The sequence below is a fragment of the Dermacentor silvarum genome, chromosome 1, assembly GCF_013339745.2.
Source record: "Dermacentor silvarum isolate Dsil-2018 chromosome 1, BIME_Dsil_1.4, whole genome shotgun sequence".
Lineage (NCBI taxonomy): Eukaryota > Metazoa > Arthropoda > Arachnida > Ixodida > Ixodidae > Dermacentor > Dermacentor silvarum.
The window spans coordinates 6171743-6194841 of NC_051154.1; the positions used below are offsets into that span (position 1 = coordinate 6171743).

Genomic DNA, 23099 nt, shown 5'->3' on the forward strand with positions numbered 1-23099 from the left:
CATAGATATACAAGTTTTTTTTGTCTTGTTCTGTTCAAGCACAGATGTTTAAAGAAATCTTAAAATGCAGGATGCATGGGCTTAGAAAACAAAAATGCGGCTAGCAGACGACGAACAAGTGCATTCATGACGTCATGCGCGCGGTGGAACAATTATTTCGCGGAAGGCGTGATGCGCATGCGCAATGTTTCCAGTGATGACCGTAACGGGGCGCTGACAGTGCCGTCGGCCACGCGCTCGCGTGTTCACCCTAACAGTGCTCACCACTGTACGTTTGTTCGCCTTGCGGAGCGCTTACGAGAATGTTCTGGAGGCAATGTTTTGATGGTTAATTTTCGCACATGTTTGTATCGCTTGGTTTCCAGCGTTCCTCTTCAAGTGTCAGGGATATTTCTCATTTGCACTGCCTATCTCTAAGTCTCTGGCAGCATTATGTTATTGGCACTTTTGTGATCTGAGAAGCTGCCTGACCAAGTTGCCTATCAAGATGAACATTCCATCTCTGGATTCTGCTTGCGTGGAACTTATTTTACCATATATTTTTCTATGCAGCGAGAAAGTACTGGCTTTCTATCTTAAATCCGATGGCCCCATAAGCAGGTGCTGGCAAGCAGGCTATGCACTTTTGCTCATTAATTAGTATGTGATACTACCTCTTACTAATCAGTTTTATTCTTTTTAATTATAATTGTGGCACTGTGCCTACTAGTCATTTTGTGCCTACTCGTTATTTTGTGCCTGCTCGTTACTTGTGTTTTAATAAAGTTTAATTTTCCATAATCTGTTTTTGATTACGTTCTTTTTTCTTTTTCTTTCTTTCTTTCTTTCTTTTTTTTTTTTAGATCCGCGTTTAACCTGTTTGTATACAGCGAGAACATGTAATGGATAATTTCATACATGTGCGTGGCTGGGGGCCGATCATTTTTGTAAATAAAGCTTTATCAGTTGTATAAATAAAAAAAGTAACATTGGTATGACATTATGAGTTTCACTGGTGTGCTTTACCTAGTGCTTACTGAACTCAATATTTTTCATTTATTCATTGCAGGATTTGTAATGATGCATAATGATCAAAATGCGGATTTACGGTTTTCTTAGCGCAGTTTTCGCTTTTTGATGAGCGCTAGAACTATATATAAAAGTTGACAATCACTTTAGCGAACACTGAAGAGGATGAAGGCAGAAGCCTGCGCACTCACGAAGCATTAATTAAATTATTTGTCATTTGCATGCGTTGTTACTTCTATTGTTTTCTCCTACCAAAGTTGTGGGCTCGAGTGCCTTAATTACATGTGCCTTAATTAACTCCGTCATAATTAACACCAATGGTTGCGGGCTCTACTCCCACCAAAGGCCGAGGGTTTGAGTGCCTTAATTGTATCTTAATTAACTTTGTCTTAATTAACACCAAAAGTCGTGGGTTCGACTTCCACCAGAGTTCGAGTGCCTTAATTAACTCTGCCGTAATTAACTTGCCTTAAGTAACTTCGCTCTAATGAACACCCAAGGTAGTGGGTTCGACTCTACCTTCACCATGTCAATTGGAATCCAACTTTGAGATAATTTGGAGATGTGGCCGGTTAGCCCATATCTCTAAGTGGTTTCGACTCCCAACAAAGGCCGTGGGTTAGAGTGCCTCAATTAACTCTATCTTAATGAACTGTGCCTTAATTCGCTTCAACCTAATTAACTCCAAAGGTCGAAGGTTCAATCCCCAATTTCGGTGCCATTGAATTTTGGTGCTGCGACGCTTGACATCGGATTTTTCGACCATTGAGCCATCTAAGGATCTCACCTTAAGTGTTGCAGTTTATATTTTCACGTTTACACGTTAACAAAACATTTCAAGCAAAGTCACCAGCTACATGCCGACAATGGGGGTAACTGTGCCATTAGTGTGCCTCAGCAGGTGTACCATTGAGGACAAATTAAATGCGAACAGCGGAGTGTGTGGCCGAAGCATAACTAAAGGCATACTGTGCATGTCGTCGGCCAGTCGTGCACGTGCGTGGGGATGTAGTTCTCGAGGAAGAGTGCAGCGCTGCTCGCCCTATTGTGACAAACGTCATCCGTATTTTGTCCGAAAGTTGTTTTCTCATCTCTCCTCGGGCAGTGCCATACCCACCTGGCAGTATACAGTGTTATGGTGACTAGCACCATCGCTACATCTGTAGCGTGATATAGCTGGCATGCACCCAGCTTGCTAACGTGCATTTCTTTGCTTTTGTTACCACCATCAAAGCTGCCCGTGTCTACTCGTAATTTGAATAGCACAAAAAATGTATTGCATTGGATGCGCAACAGCAGTGCTAGCCACCTTAAAAGTAATCACAGATAGGAATGGCACTGCAATGGCGGGGTGAGAATACAAGCTTTCAACAAAATACAGGTGACGTAATACGCACTAGGACAAGCAGCCCCGCACTCCGCATCGAAACCACATGCATGTGTACTATCATCGCTGGCCGACGCCACACACTGTGCCTTTAGTTACCTTTTGGCCACACACTCTGCTGTTCGCATTTCATTTGTATTCAATAGTACATCTACTGTGGCACTCGCAGGGATACAGCTCATTATAGCGTCAGCAGGAAAGATCCACTAGATGTTCTATGGACCTCCTGCGTCCCCAAAAAGAACATCTATTAGAGGTTACTTATGTCCAGCTGCGACATCCTTTCAACGTTAGAGCAACGTGATCTGGATGGGACTTAGATTATCCATGGTACGTATTTGTAACGTTGTTTGGAGAAATATAGATATCTATAGGATGTGTGCAATGTCTCAAACATGATGTTCTATGGACATCTATGGTACATTAATGGTTCACTGGGTAACGTGCAACTCCCAGACGCGCTTGGGTTTAAAGTGGAAGGAAACATAAACAGATCAGCCGTAGAGATCAGCAAGAGACAATTAGAGTACTGGTGGAAAAAAAGCAGGGAAAAGATGGATACGACCTGATCTCTTAAAATCATAGGCAGCGGTACAAGCTAAATTTTTGAAAAAGAAAGATAATGAGAGGTATACAAAAATGCTAGATAAATAACATGTGTAGTATACCTGATTAAATCAAGCAGGCTAGGTGACTACTTGTCGCCACCCCGTTTCAAAGGGGATGCCAATAAATCATCATCATCATATGTCACGAAGCGCGCGTCGTCTGCTACTGAGTGCGTTGTTATAGCGCGCTTGTTATATTGAAAATAATTGGTTTTCACAGCAAAACCTGAAAAAAATTGGTTGAATTATGTTGTGAGAGTGCATAACAGAACGATATTTCTTGTGGCAATGAGTAATTTTCAAAAGCAGTCATTTATATCCTCTCTTAACACGCTGACGGCGTGGAGCGCTGGCACTCACAATAGTTCTCCGAGTTCCTGTAATTTCCTTTGACGTTTAACAAAGGAAGTGAAGACTATATGGGTGATATTCGGGAATACCAAGCTCGTGAGACTCCAGGACAGAGTGAAAGTGTTCCTGCACAGAAGAATTGTCTGCACGCTTTAGTACCATTCCTACGCGACGTGTACTTTGTTAATATAAGCACTACGTAGTCGTATTTGGTGCGCTTAATTGCTTTGTACGCCGACAGGCTTGAATTCGCAGGCACGCGAGGCTGCCTGCGAAAACGTGATTACGAAAATTTTAATATTCAGCACAGTCCTTTTGACAAAGTTTGAGGCTCGAGTGTGAAAACTCATGTGAGGAAAACAACTCTCTGCATTTTGTGGTTACTTACTAGTCTTCTTTAGAATGAATAGCTTTGTTTGCCTCTTTTGTTCGTGTTTGTCGTTGGCGGTCGTCCGGTGGATTTGCGATACAAAGGCAGCGATGAAAAGCGTGCGTGCTCTCCCGAAACAGAGTTACGTGGTGCGTTCGTCACCGAACGACAGCGTCATAGGTCTTTGAGACGTACGTGAATTCACGTGAGCTTTGAATTGTGTGAAGGCTATGATGCAGCGGTGGAGCACTCGCAAAGAAAACGTACAGTCGCCCGCTCGTTCAGTGGCTGGTTTAGTCGTCGTTCGTTTAGTCGTTCGCTTGCTCGTTCGTTCAACTATAATAGTTCTTACAGCCACTGTGTCTCTGAGACGCACTTGCTGTAGGGCAACTTAGGCTCGTGTGTTCGTGCCGTCTGCCAGCGTTTGTGCGTCATATAGCTGATAGCGCACTTCTACTCTGCCAACAACCGCGCTCGCCGCACCGTCTCCTATCTACACACGGCTCTGACCTTTATGCACTGTGCATTCGCCGCTCAGTTTCTGTTGAAGCGATAGACCGCACGTACCTTCGCCCGCTGCAGCGTATGGGCTTGCTGCCAGCGTTAATTTTGACAGTCGTTGTCTGCAGTCATTCAGTGTGATCTATTCATGTTTGTGCGCGCTCACACCACGCTTGTTCATTCAGTTAGTAATAGTCGGGCCACATTTTCCAACGCACGCTACACATGTAATTTGTATTAGTGTCGATAATCGAATAGGCTATTAGGGTTTGTATTAGAATTTTTGCTAGGGAATTAAGCAATAATAGCTGCACTGCCTTAGTTGTATGAAATCCATCAGCAGAATACACTTTTGATAGGCTTCTGCACGGGCCAGTTACAATGGGGACCAACTAGGATCAGTTGCAATGGGCTCCAACTGGGACCAATTGCAATGGGGACCAACTGGTACCAGTTGCAACGGGGACCAACTGGGACCAGTTGCAACGGGGACCAACTGGGATTTGTTCCATAAACCAGTTGCATTCCCAGTTGGAAATTTTCACCTGGGAATGCTGTCCGGATCGGCAGTGCAGCGCTACAGGTTTGTCCCTTCGCACGCGCGCTGCCCACGGGAAGCGCTTCTCAACACCACCGTTTCACACGCGCCTTCTCGTGGTCATCGAGTCTCTCTTCATGTCGGTCTACTTACGCCACAGCACACCTGCTTACTTAATCAGCTCATGTTTACTACAATTCATATTGCTACCAAGGCCGCTCACCTTACTTCGTATGACATTGCTGTGTTGCTATCGCATTCATTGCTTCGCCCTTAGGGCGAAACTGTGACATTTTCCCCTTCATACTCGATCAAACTGCATGGCTGCGCGCTAAAGGAAGTCACGAATACGATGCACCAACTTGCCCAATCTGCAGTACTTCTGATACATAGCATCATTGTAAGAGCGTACATATGCGTAATCGGCGGCAAGCCCGCGGCGAAAGTACGTACATAGTCCGTTGAATATGCCGCGGAGCGCGTCGTCACCCCAATCCAGCCCCTGGAATAAAGATCAGTGAATAAATCGAGTTCGCTCGCAGTACCCTCGCACAATTTTAGATGCGAGATAATCTTTTATGCTCGGGACAGTGTCTGTTGACTCCGTTCTGCGGCGTCCGCACCCATACTGCGCATGCGCAACTCTCCCTCATTCTCCTCTCCTACGCAGGAGTGCGCTCTCCTCCTCCCCTCTCCGCCACAGGTGCGGCGTAGCAAATCATTGCATATAATTTTTTCTCTCACTCTCTCTCTAAGGGTACGCCGGTAGGCGGCGCACGTGTCGCGGCGCAGTATAAAGCGCACGTTCGCTGTGCTTCCGTCAACGATTCCATCACGTACGATCTCTAAATAAGGACGCAACAACCCCTTACAAACGTCTCCTCTCTTCTCAATACATTCTTTCATTAGGTTGTGTTCCAAGTGAAACGAAACGGAAACTCGATGCGCACCCCCCGCGATGCTTTCGCATCCCACCATGGTTGCCCGTAGGGTGAGTTTCGTCATGCGGCGCTTCAAGCGCCGTCCGGTCCACTCTCCGACTTTTTTGGCATTGCCTACAACTTCCGTGCCTAGAGGGCGCTACCTGACTGTTGTCGACGACGGCTGTGGGCGGCTGCTGATTTGTGTGCCCGACCCCCGACAGCCAGAAGGATCGAAAGGTGTTGAGTGGATTCGCCCTCGAGTTGGTGTTTTGATGTGTGCGGTGCCTATTGTCCGTCCTTGAATTCGCAGTACCGATCAATTTCCGCCCGCGCTACAACAAAGTAGTGGCACAGCGCGAGGTTATTTGCTGTTCGTAATTTGGATAGCTGCTCCAAGTTGTGACATCGGCAGCCACGATGGGTAAGTCAATGTAGGCCTAAAATGTTCTGTACCTGGAAGTTGTCGCCTGCTCGTGCCGAATAATTGTTTCTTTCGCCGCGTAGCACCACGCTCGATGCACGCTGACCTTGCTTCGACCGTTGCGCAACCGGTGCGGCCGAGCCGGCGACAACGCCTCGCGGCTCCGGAGCTCGCACAAAGGGTGCATGTTCGGTCGAGCCGGCCTGCTGCATGCAACCGGTTTCGGGTGCGGCACGAACGCCAAGTGAATGTCGGCGGCACGCGCTTCCTGGATCCATGCGAGGGCGTGTCCCGGAGGCTGACCGGGACTCGAGTGCGTTGTAGGAGCACATGAATAAGCACGCCGTGACCTCAGACTACTAATGTATGAGCGTAATTAACATCTGACGCCACCGTCAGTGGGAAGCTGCCTTTAAATGTCTCCCTTACTTGCTTATTGTCCTGCGACTGCTGCAGTCAGCCCGTCTATTGCTGATTTAATGACCTTTTAAAGCGAGTGAGTGCATAATGTGCTGCTTCTTGAGAGAGAGGCCTTGACAGAGCCCAAGTCTTGCCTAGATTAACTTCGCCTATCAGCAGCCCAAGCTAGAGTGTGGTGATAACTTCCCTTCCCCTGCCCACTAGAATATAAACCAACTACATCTTCTTCACTATTTTCTATCAATACCACCATCAGTACATAATCTTCACCAGGCATGCACAGCCTCCGACACGGCTCTTTAGAGCGCCGGTGCGGTATTCTTGGACGATCACTTTCGGGGTGACCGGACGAGTCGGCAGCGTTCTACGATATATGAGAGCATGTTTGGCCCTGTGCCAAGAATGTTGTCGCTTGTAGACGACGATGCGTCCGAGTCGCGTGAAATCTTGCCAAAGTAACCCCGAAAGTCCGAGAAAATTACCCCCGGATCGATGGTTGAAACCTTTGGTGCCGTCTACCGGAGGAAGCTAGAACGACCTAGTGGCTTCTGAGCATGCGCTTCCAACTTGACAGGGTTTTGCCACTCGCAGTCAGCCATGTGCTTTGCAGTTTCCCATTTGTGATTTTGCCCCACCGATGGAGCCGGGGTAGATGCGGCAGCAACAATTCTTTATCAGCGCGCATACTCTCACGACACTGCAACTGCTCATGCATCCAGTCATTGTGCAGAATCATGAGAAAGGCAGGCAGCGCATGCTCAGAAGTAACCATCCAGCTTCATCCAGTAGGCTGCCTCAAGGGCTGGCAGACAGTTAAGTGTGTAGATAACTTACCTAGCGGCCTTAGTAGACAGACGCGATGGGGACTGTACAGTACTTGTATATATGCAGTTTTTTCCTGAGGCTTCTAGAACTTGGCTACCCGCTCTGGCACTAGTCATTGAACAAAATATAAACTGGGTTTGTTTTATGCATTTGTCACTTGTGATTCAGATCTGCCGCATCATACTGTTGAGGCTTCTCAATTGCCTTACTCTGGGATCCTTTTGAGAAGGCTCATCATGTAAGGTGTAAGATTGGCAAGATTGTGCGTTGTCTCTGCTTATTTTGGATACCTGTTCATTCATGAATCTAGCCTTACAGTATGCCTAGCTTCTTTTCTCAAAGTTCCAAGTGTCTTGTGTCCCGTTATCTATTTCAGGTCCTCTTTCTGCATGACCACCTTGTTGCACATTCACACACTTAAGGCCGTTTCACATGCTGCGACTTTAATTCCTTTAATGTAATGAAAAAGACGTGCACGTTATAATATAATTGGCCTCTCTTTAGACCAAGTAATACGTGCATTTTGTAATTTAAGAACGCTTCAAAGTTTAATTTGTTTTGGAGTGCACAACAGCGGTTTGTGAAGTTCAATACGAGGAGAAATGGCGGATGTTAACAGCTGTTCGCAGGTGGTCGTTCAGCGCTGTGTGCTGTCTCGTGTGTTTTCCTGTGTCGTTCTTCCTGCGGTTAAACAAATTACAAGAGGACCTATCAACAAGCCCCTATAGCTGTTGTCATCGCATATGCAGCGTTCGGAATTCGGCTGCAGCGAAGTCATGTGAACGCAGAGACCCTCGCGCTACCCGTGCTTAATGTCAGCTTCTGAAAAAAGGATGTATGTATATTGCTCGTGATTGCGCATAAGCGGTTCCTGTTCCTAGTGATATTCTTGCATCAAACTTAGCAGCAAGCACCAAGCCAAAAGCTCACGTCTGCCCCTGAAGGAAGCCGCAAATGATCTTTGTGTAATTACTGAACGTGCAATGGAATTTGTGTTGTGAACATTAATTTTAGCGCCAGCCTGGTTCGTCCGTCTCGGCGCGTGTGCTGTAATTATTCATACAAGTGCTCCCTGAATATTTCAAAAGGCGTAAAAGCCGACACCACATTTTTTTTTTTTTTTTAGGAGCTGCAGTCACTTGTGTGCGTAGTATCGTATCATTCTGACAGACATGGGCGTCGTCTATTTTCTCGCCCTGTTTCTTGCGCTGTTAGTGTGCTGTGAATCTGTATGAAGAAGCTTAAGTTAATATGCTGCAGTACATAGCGCAGCCGCGTAGCCCCATGGCTAACATTAAAATACCTTGTTAGGAGTACGTTTGTTTAATAACAAAATCGAACGCTAAAACTTTCTATTCGTAGAGGCAAGCGTAAAGTAAGAAACTATCGAAACTACCTGCCAATGGCATGCGTGTGCTTCTACCTGCTTGAGCACATTATCTTAAAAGTGAGGCTGAAAACCCCAGATAACCAAAAACATATGCAACTGGAGCAGGCACTATGGTTCCTTTCCTGGAAATGAAAGCCAGCATCCCAGTCTGTTGAGCTAGTCATGTACTTAACCTATATTAGACCAATGTTAGAGCATGCTAACTGGAGCCATTTCAAACTAGATTATTTGACCAAAATAAGAAAGCGCAAGGAAAGCGTCAAGGTACAATCTAATCTGGTATTCCTGAACCGATTGTATTAGCAAAACTTTATGCCTCCCTGAATTGCCTGCGTTAACCCAATGCAGAAAACGGGAAGCCGATTCCCTTTCTTGCTGTTGAAAAGCTGCTAGAATGTCAATAACATACTACATATGTTCTGAGGGAAAGTGAGGGACACTGACGATATCTCTAAGCTTTTGTATGAGCTTTCACCTTGAACGAGAATGGAATAAAAATATTTACCTTTGCAAGCCTCAGAATCCAAACATTCTCAAAATTTTGAGGAGCCACATTAAATTTTTGAGATATAGACAATAAAAAATGTGCCTAAGTACAAGTACACACTGAACACACTTGAGTGGTTGAGTTGCCAGCTGCGAATGCATAAGCGTCCATAGCTGCTACCTCGAGGTAACTGCTAGGTTGCACGTGTGTTTCTCCTATATCCCATGTACCTGGCAAGGGGAATGGTTATACGTAGTCCCATTGCAGCATTGGCCTGTGCTTCTGTCTTTTTTTTTTTTCAATAGGTGGTGGCTAGCTGATTCCGTCTGTTTATGTGTTTATCATTTGTGTGCATCTTATGTGCATGTGTTTGTATCATGTTCTGATTGTTATACTTGCAGTGATGTAAGCATCTTTTTTTAAATATATTGCACCACAGTCATTCATTCTACTTTGTGTTGAAATGTACAAAATGTGGCCACCCAGTAATGGCCAGGACAGCCAGCAGGATTGGCAAAAATATCATGCAGATCCAATGCACTTGCTTGAATCGACATGAGGCGAAGCTTTCCCGCAATGGTCAGTTAAACTCTAGAAAACTAACTGCAGTGTGTACAGTTGTCCTTATTTCACCCGATGCAACATGTACTCATAGGCAGTGTTTGCTTATTCACCGCACAGGTCGCATAATGTAATGTATACATAGCACGGTGAACTCGCTCAAACGTCGGCTCACTAAGACTTCGAATTAACCATGAGTCTGAGCTCGTTTGATCCCGACTGAGTAGAATTTTGGTGAATACGAGTAAGAGCAAGCCCAGCAAGTAGATTTCTGGTGAATATGACTCGGTGAAAGCTCGCCTGAGAAGAATTTTGATGAATATAGCCCAGAGCTAGCTTGGCTAAGTAGGTATTTGGTGAATATGACTCGGTGCAAGCTTGCCTGAGTAGAATCTTTGTGAATATTAGTCGGATCAAGCTAGGCCAAGTATAATTTTGGTGAATATGAGTCGGAGCAAGCTCGGTTAAGTAGAATTTTGGTGAATATGACTCTGAGCAAGCTCAACCGAGTAATGATGGGATATGGTTATACAAGTTTATGCAGTATACATGTAACTTCAGACTCATTGGCAGCATTGCCTCCATCTTGATGGGCAATACTTATGCCTTGTGACGAGTCCGTACACTTTATGAGCTGTGGGCATGCAAGACCCACCCACACTTGAAAAGATGCTGTCATTCACACGAAGGAATGCAACCGGCTGACATCACTGCACAATTTCGATCCGCTTTTGTTTAATGAGTTATCTACTGCTTATAAAAACAAGGTGTTTGCCTGCTTTTTTCATTATTGCATGTGTTTTACAGGAAGTATATAGACAGAGAAGCAAGAAAAGGCAAGGATGTTTATGGCGAAGTAGTTTCTTAAAGTACTGCGATATGCTACAACCAGCATAAACAAAAGTAATTCGATGCACTGAAGTAAGCAAAATGTGCAATTACCCTTTAATGTGAAGGTTAATACAGATGCAGTAAGGATACAAAGTCTGCAACACTCTGAAGGTTTATTGGTTTTTTCAGGAGAAAAATGATACAACAGAAAAATCAGAAAAAACTGTTTAAATATTGCTTCGAAAACTAATTGACAGTACTGTTTATTCTCAGTCAAAGCGTTAAATATGCTATTGTAGAACATTCATTACGATATCCAGTTTGCACGTTCGCTTTGCTTCTCGCAGCGGAAGTAACAGAACCTTGAAATGAGATAATTGATCGGGGAAAATGCGCATGAAAGCCCAAACCAACCGACTGCAACTAAATGGTCGCGCGTACAGCATGACCTATTGAGCATAGCATTTGTCTCTAGTTGCACATTCTTTAAATTGTTCCGTCCGTAAAAGCATACCGCGATAAAACAGTGGCGTTTTTGTATATCGCGAGTTGTATCCAGAACCAGAAAATTGGGACGACATCCAAAGGCCATGCCTTTCCGTGAGGAACACCTCGTAATAATTACCAACTCGTAGCGCGTGTGAATAACGGAAAATCACGCAAAAGTATGTACTATCAGCACCCGAAGTCAACTTAAAAAAACAGCGTCGCCAGATTAGCAACGTAGTGTGTCAACAAACGCATAGAAATCACAGAACCGAATCTGACCTACGAGTTTTTATCTGCACTGTTCGCGTGTTGGTGCTGATGTTACGTACCGATTGCGCAATCCAAGGCTCCACTCAATTATTTGCACTGTTTGAGGCTTGTTGAGCCAATATTTATAGACAAAAAAGTATCTATAAATGTTGCGTTGAGCGACCGCCGCCATTTTCCAAAACAGACCGCGAAATAGCTCTCGGCGCAATTTCGACGGAAAATCGCAGCGATTGCTGCGACGCTGCGACCAACCTGTTGGTCGCAGCCGAAAATCACAGAATTGACCCTGGCAACTGCGATTTTCGTCGCATGTGACGGAAATCGCACTTCCGGTGCGACGACAATCTCACCATGTGAAACGGCCTTTAGCCTGCACAATATTCCTTACATTTCCATTTCATCGGCTCTATTAACACGTTTTAAGTGGTGCTGACCTTGGTTGAAACTGAAACTCTTGATGTAACATTGTTTACAATTGTTGTTAGGGGTGTACAGACGGACTACCAATGGAATGATGGTGAAGGGCATCCACATTGTTATTCTGACAGCAATGGTGTGTGATGCTCCTGCAAGAAGCTTTGTAAAGACTAACAGTGCCCATTGGCTATCATGCTTGCCTGTTCGCAAACTTCTTACTGTTAGAGGTTTGTTGTGTAACCAGCTGATGCTGATGACTACATCAATAGGTGCTGCACTTTAGAATTTGTCGCTCGCACGAACTTCAAAATTAAATTAAAACGAGTTCGAAGCTGCATTTCGTATTGAAACTTTACAGATGCCTCTGAGCTAGCAGCAATTTGTCTAACAGTTATTTCGAGTTAGAATTTTAGAATCAGCACCTCTTTAATGGTAGCACGCAAAAACCTGCGCAATGTATCTGCATTGCTATGAAATTGTGGTGGCATTCTGAGATAGCCACCATGTCAGCTTGTTGATTGGCTGAAGAAATATCGCATGAAGAGCGTCGCAGGCACATACGCAAGCTGCTTTTTCCTATTTGCCCAAGCCTCAAGCGAATGTGGGAGCTGCGAGAGACATTTGGAGACTTTTGTGAGATCTGGGTGCTTTTTGCTGTGGACTCTTGTTCAAATGCCCATTTGCCTAAGTACTACGGAGGACAGTGCGCTTTGCTCCTGTGTAAGAATCTCTTAAACTTTCGTTCAAGCGGGATTGTAACGGCTGATACAGACTCTGTAATGGCGAAGTGGCAGTTTGTCGTCTGTGGGTGGTCTGTGTCACTGTAGCACACGTAGTATTAGGTGTGCTGCTTTGCAGTTAGTCTTTGGCGCTCTGCCAGTGCCACAGTTGTTGGTGACAAGAGGAGTATGTGTCACGTGGGCATGTTCTGTGTATACACAGCTCAGCCATGAAGAACTTATAACCTGCAAATGAATTTTTTCAATAAAGCAAATTCACTGGAACATGTCATTAATTGGTCGCTTCACTCCCCTTGGTAAGAATTCTCTGTGTCAGGCTTGGTGGTGAAGCATAGGTAAATAACTACTACTGCGCAAGTCAAGGGGAAAATTATATAATAATGCAGATTCTGTCTACCACTCGAATCGAACTACAGACCTCTGAGCACAGTGCTGTGACCGTTACGCCATGAAACATAAAACATAAGCTTATTGCAGAATATTCTGGAGCTCGGCTAGGGATAAACAGAGCAAGGGACGCCATTCTCCTGGTAGTGTAGTATCAACGGAAAGCCAGATTTCAAGGGGAAAAAATGCGCAGATGTGTCTCTCGCAACTCATGCATGCACATAACACTGAAAAATACGAACAAGTTCTCCAGTATGACAATGCGATGGGCTGCTATTGTAGATTTTCTGCCATAATTTGTGGTGTGACGAGCTATTATGGCGCCTAGAATATATTGGCCAATGTGCAGAACGAGAGCGCTGACATGATTCCCGGTGCGTTGAAAGCCTATGGCTGCCGTGGCGCTTGTGGGCGAAAGCGTGCAAATTTTTGCAGTGCGACTGCGCGTCCTCCGCTATCGCTCCCATCGGCGCAATAGCGAACAGGGTTTGAAACCAACGGTCAGACAAACTTGGTCAGCGGGTATGAGGCATGTGTACCTATTTGCCGCTCTTGCAGCAGGAAATATTATTCATATCGTCCTATCATACCTTTATAATGTATCTATTGAGTTTGTAGTACATTTCATTGGCCATTGCCACAATTTTATTACAAATGCATTTCATGCACTTTACAGCGATTGTTTTTGAGGCCCCTTTACAGCCTTGTCACATCCAGCCCTCAGAATTTATTGCTGCATTGTCAACTCATTAACAGCAGCCTGGCACTCTTTGGCCATACTTCGCCCTTGTGTCGCAAAACACCAAGTTCATCATCTAGCAGGGAATTTATAATCTCATGTCAGAAGCAGTGAAAAATCATTCGCTCCCTCCTTCGCAATGTCATCATGCCTTATTTTTACTGAGGAGGAAAACTGTTTTACTTTATCAAGAACATTAGGTTCATTGCCTCCATTTCAGTTTCATTGGCAAAACATTAAGCTTGTCACGTTACAACAGCAACATCAGCTGCCTTTTTGTATGTTTCGCGCCTATGAGTGTGTTCCAATTTTTGCCATTAAATAGACTGCTAAGCAGACAGTGGCCATTTGTCTTGTTCCAATTCTGATGAAGACGTCAAAGACAGCTTTGCGATGGTAAATTCGACGATCTAAGTCAGAAATGGTGCAGGCTACATTGCTGTCCAAGCAAGATGGTAGCTGAAGGCTTGGAAACTCTACGGCAGAAGGTTGTCTGTGCACAAGAAAGTGTAGTCACGCTCTTTCTTGCACTTAATGAAAGTCGCATTGTGTTTTTTGTAGGTTCGCATGCACAAGGAGTTACCCGTAGTGGTGGCGTAGTGGCTTTGGTGTTGCGCTGCTGAACCCGGCCGCGGTTGCCGCTTTTTGATGGGGGCAAAATGCAAAAACACCAATCTACCGTGCATTGGGTGCACATTAAAGAACCCTGGGTGGTCAAAATAACCTGGAGTCCCCCACTATGGCATGCCTCATAATCATACCGTGGTTTTGGCATGTAAAACGCCAGAATTTAATTTTGCACAAGGAGTTAAACTGCAAAAATATGTGCTTTTCATAGCTTTTTCTTGTCGATGTGAGGTGGTGTCTTGTCGCAGAGGCGCGTTCCATTACTTGGGCTTGAAGTTGTCTCCTTAGCTTTCTACGTAGACTGTCTCCGATGTTGGTCAGAATTGGAACACACCCTACGTCATGCCTCGAAGAAAATGGCAGAATGTCCAGAGCAGAGCACTAATGTCCAGAATAGCACCCCATCATTGTGCTACGAGCTTCACGTTCCACTACGTGCCAGACAAACATGTCGCCAAACGCTAGTTATCGACTGTGGTGCTCTCTGCCGAATTCGAACTTCAGCTGATAATAATTTATTACAGAGGACAGTTGTTACTTGCAGTATTACACTTGCAGTGATTCGGATCAACAAGGAACAAGGTGAACCTTTTAATTGATGACAAATGTTTGGAATGTGAACTAATGATTTTTGGGGTACTGGGATGAGGCTGCGAACTCCTGTCAGACCTCGCATGTACTCCAGCTTAGCCTGAAGTGCCTTCGAAACTGAAAAGAAATGACGGAAACGAAACTTGCAGTCATCTAGTTTCATATAATTACTAGAGAGAACAGTGGCGCTAATGTCTACGAGAGCTGCAAGCGTCTTCTGCACTGCTGATTTGCACCTGGGGCTGTATTCTGAAACGTTCCCACTTCGGCGATATTTTTCGCTTTCAGGCGTGTGCTGGTTGGCTGTTTGAGCAAAATTGATTGACGTCGGGCTCAACCAGCCAATCAGCTCGTTCAACTTTGCTAAAACAGCCAATCATCGCGCGCCTGAAAGCGAAAAAGAAGTATCGCCGAAGTGGGGGAACGTTTCAGAATACGGCCGCTGTACGCCTGCGCCAGCATACGATTGATGATTAGTACATGGATTTGCCTATACTTCCGACTTTAAACGGCTTTGTGGCTTTGCAAACTGATCATTTTCCTTAAAGTACTGCATTATAAACAATTAAACATTATTGAAATTGTCCGATGGCAGGATTCGAACGCAACACCTTTGGCACAGAAGCCTGATTACACCACAGATGCATGGACAAGCGAAATCACTGCAATTAGTAGTGATAATGCGAGCTTACAGAGTCCTATTGCCTTCTGCATTTAAAAAAAGTATAGCTTGCTTTGAAATTTAGGCCAATGAAGGCAGAAAAAGCGTAGCCACAAGAATGTCTAAAGCCACCACATCGGTGATGAAATTGTCCACCTTCGACAGTGGCCCTCGTTAGTGCTCTTGGATAGCGGCAAGGATCAGTTGCATCGTCTTTGCTCACCGATGAGCTAGTGAATTATGATAGCAGCAAAAGCAGTTTTGTACGAGGCACACAGGGACATGGCTTCCATCGTAACCGCCTGCTACAAAATGGCGCCTGAACTTAATGGCCTGCTCTTGTCGTCTGCTGGTGCACGCTGCACTACGGGATCGCACCGCACTTCTCTGCTGATGTTCACGATGGCACAGTGGTGCCCTCTCGTGTCGTGCTCGTCCCAGCCAAACGTGCGCCACCACACGCGTAGCGTCCAGACGAACATCCGGCATCGCGTGACTGCACTGAAAATGTCACGAGTGCTATCATCCAAAGGTACCATGGGTCCATTCAATTCACCCTGCACTTCGTGAATTAGTTCTTGCCAGTTCTTGCTTGTGTGGAAACGGCACTGTAGCTGCTGCACGAATGCACTACCATTCTGATGAGCGCAGGAAATGCTATGAATTCACCCTGCACAGAGCCTGCACTGAAGGTCCATTCGTTCCGCCTCCCCACTCTGAACCATTTCATGGCAGTGCACGAGAAGTTGGGAGATTGTGCAGCTCAATTTCTGTGGTGCATGTTGAGGGCGGCCGAGCGGGTCAGCGGAAGGATTGGTATGCTGACAGCACTGCCCCAGGAGACACACCAATTGCATCCAGTGGGAGACTGCCTGCCCCCTACCCGCGAACGGGCTTTATTGCAACAAACCATGATAGGAGACCTGGTGCCATCTATGTTAAGTGCGGTACACTACCCCCCCCCCCCCCCCTCCCCTTCCTTCTGAGTCTCCTTACAAGTCCACCCTCCTTGTCACATGAATAGTTTGGCCGTAACAAAAAACACACCCCGAGGGCTCCTGCACAGTCTGTGGGTTAGCACTGGAGGATGGGGCAACTCGCATTGAGAGGGTTGGCTCTGGTCGGGATGCCGAAGGGCTTGCTTTCTTCTCCTTTCCAGTGGCCTCTACCGGAGCTGCTGACCTGGGGCATGTCGGGACTCGATGAATGCGGTTGTGCTGCACCACACCCTTGGGGGTCTTTATGACATAGGAGTGCAGGCGTTGTATGGGGCTCGAGACGACCGCTGGGCTCTTGATGTCACTGACCCAAACCTGTTCACCATGCAGAAGCGGACAGAGCTTACGGGCAACATGCCTTCTATTGAAGTCCCTCGTCTGTCTGCTTATTAGTGCGGTCTCTGTGGTTGACTTGATCTGCAGATGGTCAACTTAGCTTAAACAGGTTACTTGTATTGGGGAGGCGTGCTTGCAGGCGTCTGCCCATCAACAGCTGGGCTGGGCTAGCTCCATTGATACCCAGTGCGTCTTTTAATAGGCCAGCAGGGACAGGTACAGGTCTTCCAACTTGACGAGGAGGTCCTTGACAGTTCGGATCATCCGTTCCACCTTGCCATTTGATTATGGGAATCGAAGACTACTTGTGGCATGACAGAAGGCATAGGTCTGTGCGAAGTCCCTCAATTCCTTGGTTACAAACTGAGGTCCATTGTCTGTGCGCAGTAGCTTAGGGATGCCATGGCGTGCAAAAACACTCTTGATGGCAGGGATAGCTGTTGCTGCTGATGCTGCCAAGGCTGATAACCTCAGGGAATCTGGATCTGTAGTCAATCAGAAGAGTGTAGTCCTTGCCGTTCAGATGGAAGAGGTCGGCCCCAACCTCTTCCCTAGGAAGACTTGAGGGGGACTGAGGCCATCATGGGTTCCGAGCGCTGGACACGTGTCTAGGCACACTTGGTGCAGCTGGAGACAATGTTCTCAATTTGGGTGTTGATGGTGGGCCACCATACTGACTCTCGTGCCCTTTTTGCAACGGTTGATCCCTTGGTGACCCTTGTGGTGCAGTTCCGGCATGTAGGGCCGGAGAGAGACGGGAACAATGATGCGGGTGTCCTTCGGGAACAAACCGTCGCACACGCTGAGTTCTCCCCTATGTTGTCAATACTTTTTCAGGTGAAGTGGCATCTGTGACTGTCTAGTGGAATCTGTGACTGTCTAGTGGAATCTGTGACTGTCTAGTGGCATCTGTGACTGTCTAGTGGCATCTGTGACTGTCTAGTGGCATCTGTGACTGTCTAGTGGCATCTGTGACTGTCTAGGCCGGCCCTTGGTGAAATACTGCATGAGAAGGTCGCATTCTCTGTCGGTTGCTTGATCCAGGTGCAGTCTGTGTAGCTATGGGGAGATGAGGCCTGGCAATGAGTGGATGAGCTCTTGCACATAGAGTTCCACCTGGTCGGCCTGCAGTGATGGAGTATTTACAGGTGCCCAAGACAGTGTGTACGCCGTAGCCAAGAGTATGCCGGGTACGTAGAGTACCTTGAACTGGTAACTCATGAGCTTCAGACGGAAGCGCTGGATTCGTAGTGGCAAAAGGTCGATCTCCATGTTACCTAAAAGCAACGAGAGGCTGATGGTTGGTCTCCGGGAGAAGTGCACAACCTGTTTTCCTTCCCGGCGACCTAGTTCGGCTGTCAGCACCGTGAATGCTCCTGGCCTCTCTTCAAAATTTCTTCCCCGCTTCGATTGACCTTGTCGCATTGTCCAGCACACGTTATCGATGATTTATCTCGGCGTAATGAGACTGTAATGAGCCTCTTTTACTGCAGTGCAAAGCGTTACTTTTTTCTTGCATACTCAGAATTCTGTCATCACCACAACATATATGCTACAGCATCGTCACACAATGCAACTCGTGCTTGCAATATAAGGAATAGTGTCGGGATTATGACGTTCCTCATGAGGTTCTCTAGGTTGATAAAAATCCACGATATTCCCCGTGGTACGATTTTACACAGTTAGGTGATTGGACATTGGCACATCTAAAGAAAAGAGAAACCCCACAAGCACACATAAAATACAAGATTTCCGTGCTCTTCAGGACAAATATAAAAATTTGATTTTTTTTCACAGATGGTTCTAAAACACAGGACACGTGGTTGTGGGGGCTGTAATGAAAAATTGGGAATCAAGTATTCAAGTACCACAGTATGCCTCTGTTTTCATTGCTGAAGTTTATGCTGTATGGACCGTAGTTTAAAGAACATTATCATTAACAAGCACAAAAAGTCGTTACACTGGTTTGTGAAGTACACTAAAGGCTCTACATCTGAAATGTGAGGGTGAACCCTTGGAATATTCTAAACATGGTGGCTTCTAACAAATACGGGAGGTCAGTTCACTTTAGCTGGGTCCCAAGCCTTGTTGGGATACCGGATAATGAAGCAGCAGATAGATGCATCCATGGCATCGTACAAAGGCATATAACGAACACAACACCTCCATACAAAGATAGTATCCGAGCGATTCGGAAGGCTTTGACGCCAAAATGGCAGTACCAGTGGGACTCCTGCATAAACAACTTTCATCTTACTAAACCTGTGCTTGGCGAGTGGAAGTCATGTTATCACCAGGAACAGTTTATTGAAGTAGTCTTAGGCAGACTACGAATTGGTCACACCTCACACACAATTTTTTACTTGGAACACAAGACCCACCAACATGTGAGAAGTGCCAAGAACTGCTAACAGTGATGCACATTTTACTGACTGCACTATTTGCAAAACCAAATCCGTGGTAATTTCGTCAGCTTTCACATGTACCATGGTACAGTTATGCTGGAGAGGTTCTGCACATTACATTAAACCTGTTGGCTTAACTTCGGTTAAGTCGCGTACATCTTAGGGGCGCGGTGTTGTTAACATGCTCAGTGCCGCCAACTTTGTGTTGATGCTTGTTTGAAGCACACCAAACGCACGACACCTGATGCCTGATGCAAGTCTAAATCGTAGAAGTGGTGTTATAGTGCACTGTAATATGCACATGGCAAGCCATTCTATTAATAATAATGATACTAGTTTTGGTAGTTTGCAGTCTTAATTCCTCATTGAAGCACACAAAGCAGGCTTCACTATATTTATTGACTATTTCAATGACAAGTTATAACATATCTGGTATATAGATGTATGTTGAATACTGTGGCAAATGTGCTTGTCACGGTGCCAAGTCAAAACTTTTGACTGTGCCAGAACGTCGAATGGCTGTTCTGCCACTGCTGCCTGAATGCTGTCGCAGCCATGTAACAGTAGCAAAGGAGGCGTGCCTGATCATTGTGCAATTGCACTTGGCAAATAGTTAGGCAAATCAGGTTTATGGCGCAAAAGCGACTTGGGCTATGTTGAGCCGAATAGTGTTGTGCATTCTCAAATGTACGGGAGCAAGCTGCGTAAATAGCAGATTCATTTGACCCACGGAATCAAATTTTTCTTTGATTTGGCTGCACTTTCTCAACTAGTCATGCAACAGCTTAGCTTCAAGTAGATGACTGCCACCAGGTTTGTGTCAATGGCGTTCAGCAAGATGTTTTTGCTGTCTGCAACGAAGACGGCTTGTGTATAAGTGGCTGCCGCAATATGCATGTGATGTGCTTCCATAAGACATCTTTCATTCTGCTTCTCGCTGTTTCATACCCCCCGCAACGCAAAAAAACTTCTTGGGTCAAAAGCTATTGCTTCGTTGTCTCTGTTACTAGTATTGCATATCATCATCATCAGCCTATATTCATGTCCACTGCAGGATGAAGGACTCATCCTGCACTCTCCAATTACCCTTGTCTTGCACTACGTGATTCCAACTTGCGCCTGCAAATTTCCTAACTTCATCACCCTACCTAGTTTTCTGCCGTCCTCGACTGCGCTTCCCTTCTCTTGACACCCATTCTATAACTCTAATGGTTCACTGGTTATCCACCCTATGCACTACATGGCCTGCCCAGCTCCATTTCTTTCTCTTAATGTCAATTAGAATATCGGCTATCCCCATTTGCTCTCTGATCCACACCACTCTCTTCCTGTCTCTTAACTTTAGGCCTAAGATTTTTCGTTCCATCGCTCTTTGTGCGGTTCTTAACTTGTTCTCGAGATTTTTTGTTAACCTCCAAGTTTCTGCCCCATATGTTAGCACCGGTAGAATGCAATGATTATACACTTTTCTTTTCAGCGACAGTGGTAAGCTCCCAGTCAGGATTTGGGAATGCCTGCCATATGCACTCAATCACAATTTTATTCTGTAAACTTCCTTCTCATGATCAGGGTCCCCTGTGAGATAAACATACTCCTTTACAGACTCTAGAGGCTGACTGGCGATCCTGAATTCTTATTCCCTTGCCATTTCCAGACTATTGAAGTATTGCACATAGTGGGCCTTGTTGATTTGTCATCTAGGACTGTCCAGGACTGTCCGAGAGACTGCATATGCAATGCTCATTGGCTGAAAGCACTGCCTTGGGCAGTCCAGGATTGTCGGGGATGGATAATCGAAGAGGCCCAGTGTTGCATGCTTCTATTCAAGGCAGGGTGTCGAACCGAACTCAAACCAAAAACTGTACCCGAACCGGAACTGAAGCCGGAGTTGAACCCAAACCAATATTTTGTCAGCCTTCGCGAATACACTCAGATACCACGGTTATCCAAAAGGAAATTCTACAATCGTGATCTCCTAGACATCATGCGCGCTAATCTCAAGAAATTTTAAATTTGCTAACATGCATCAAAAACAGTTCGCATAACATCCTTGAGGATAGTTGATGGCACATGTGTTCTGCTTTCCGAGCGTTCTGATAAAATGAATTCCTATTTCATCTCGGTTTTCACGCTCGAACCAGCGGAAAACAGCATTACTTTACCGAAACTAAATTTTACTTCTATGCCACCTGTTACCATTACATCCGAGGGAATTTCAAAGCTCATCGAGATATTCAAGTCGTCAACTTCACCCAACCTGATAACATTCATGCTAAGATAATCAAAGGAACGAAAATTCACAAGCAAAATCCTACAACTTATCTTTGTCCAGTCTGTAAAAACCGCTCAAATTCCAGACGACTGGACATCAAGCAAAGTGTGCCAGTATTTAAGACCGGAGTCCGTACTGATCCGTCCAATTATCGCCCCATTTCATTAACATGTATCTCATGTAAACTCTTCGAGCATATTCTCTACTCCCATATTACGAATCAGCTCGATCAAAACTTTCTCCTTTCACAAACAGCATGGTTTCAGGACTGGCTTCTCGTGCGAAACACAACTTTTTGAATTTAGGATCGATCTTCACCTAAATCTTGATTCTTAGCTTCAATGAACCTAAATCTTGATTCTTAGCCTCAAACAGACGTAATTTATTTAGGTTTCTCAAAAGCATTTGATCACGTTCCTCAGTCTCATTTGTAAACTTGCATGTCTGTCACTCGACTTTCTAGTCTTATCCTGGATTCGCTGCTTTTTAACTAACCGCTCACAGTTCACCATCATCGCCAGTCATGCATCTGATGCTACTGCAGTCATCTCTGGACTACCCCAGGGTTCGGTTCTTGCTCCTCTTCTCTTCCTAATTTTCATCAACAACCTGCCATCTGGGATTTCATCAGCTGTCTGCCTTTTTGTGGACAATTGTCATTTATCGCCACATCTCTGATAACACTAAACAGGAATTATTACAAGACCTAAACCAAATCCAGAAATGGTGCAATGGCTGCCTCACGCAGCTTTATGTTTTGAAATGTAAATGCATGCACATCTCACAAGTGCTCCTGTACTCCCTGAACTCGATGGCGCTGTCACTGACACTCGTACAGGTACCTCGGCGTCAAAATAACGCACAAATTAACTTGGGTGGACCATATCGCCAAACTTTGTGCAAGTACTTGTAAAACACTTGGCTTTATCAGACAATCACTTGCTATGTCCTCTCCATCCATCAGACTACTGGCATATGAAACATACATTTGTGCTAAAATGGAATATGCCTCAGCAATATGGAACCCTCACCAGGCCTACTTAATTCACTCGCTCGAAGCCATCCAAAACCGGGCTGCACGCTTCATAACCTCTCAGTATACATCTCGGCGCAGCGTTACATGAAATCGTCTCTCGGGCTTGAACCCTTAGCGCTCTGCTGAAAAATTGCAGTGCTTTGTCTCTTCCACAAATTATATTTTAACTTTCCCGCTCTACGTGAAAACTTGTCACGTGCTCCTTTACGCTCATCTCTCCATTTAACTCCCTCAGCAATCAACGTTTGCACGGCTCATCTACCGCCGTCAACAAACCTTTCCTTCCCATCGCCATTAAGAATGGAACAATCTTCCTGAAAGAGTTCTTACCGAATCTAATCCCTCCAGAATTAGGCAGCTACTAACTGACCACTTGAACCTACAATAGTCATTTCCCTCGCGCTCCTCCCCTAGCAATACGATCTGCTTGTATTATTGCGTCATCTCCTATTTTTCTGTTTCTCTGTCTTTGACCACCTTGTTTGCTCACCACAGTTCATTTCGCCTGCA

At 45.5% G+C, this 23099-nt stretch overlaps 1 protein-coding gene across 2 annotated transcripts in view; it reads left to right on the plus strand.

Moving 5' to 3' along the window:
- Positions 1–5866: 5866 nt before the first annotated feature.
- Positions 5867–23099, plus strand: part of LOC119456311 (actin-binding LIM protein 3-like) — a 277883-nt gene continuing 260650 nt past the window's right edge. For both annotated transcript variants that reach the window (XM_037718012.2, XM_037718022.2), the window contains exon 1: positions 5867–6107. In XM_037718012.2, the coding sequence (XP_037573940.1) occupies positions 6104–6107 (4 nt within the window). In that variant the 5' untranslated portion in view covers positions 5867–6103. The remainder of the gene's footprint in view (positions 6108–23099) is intronic.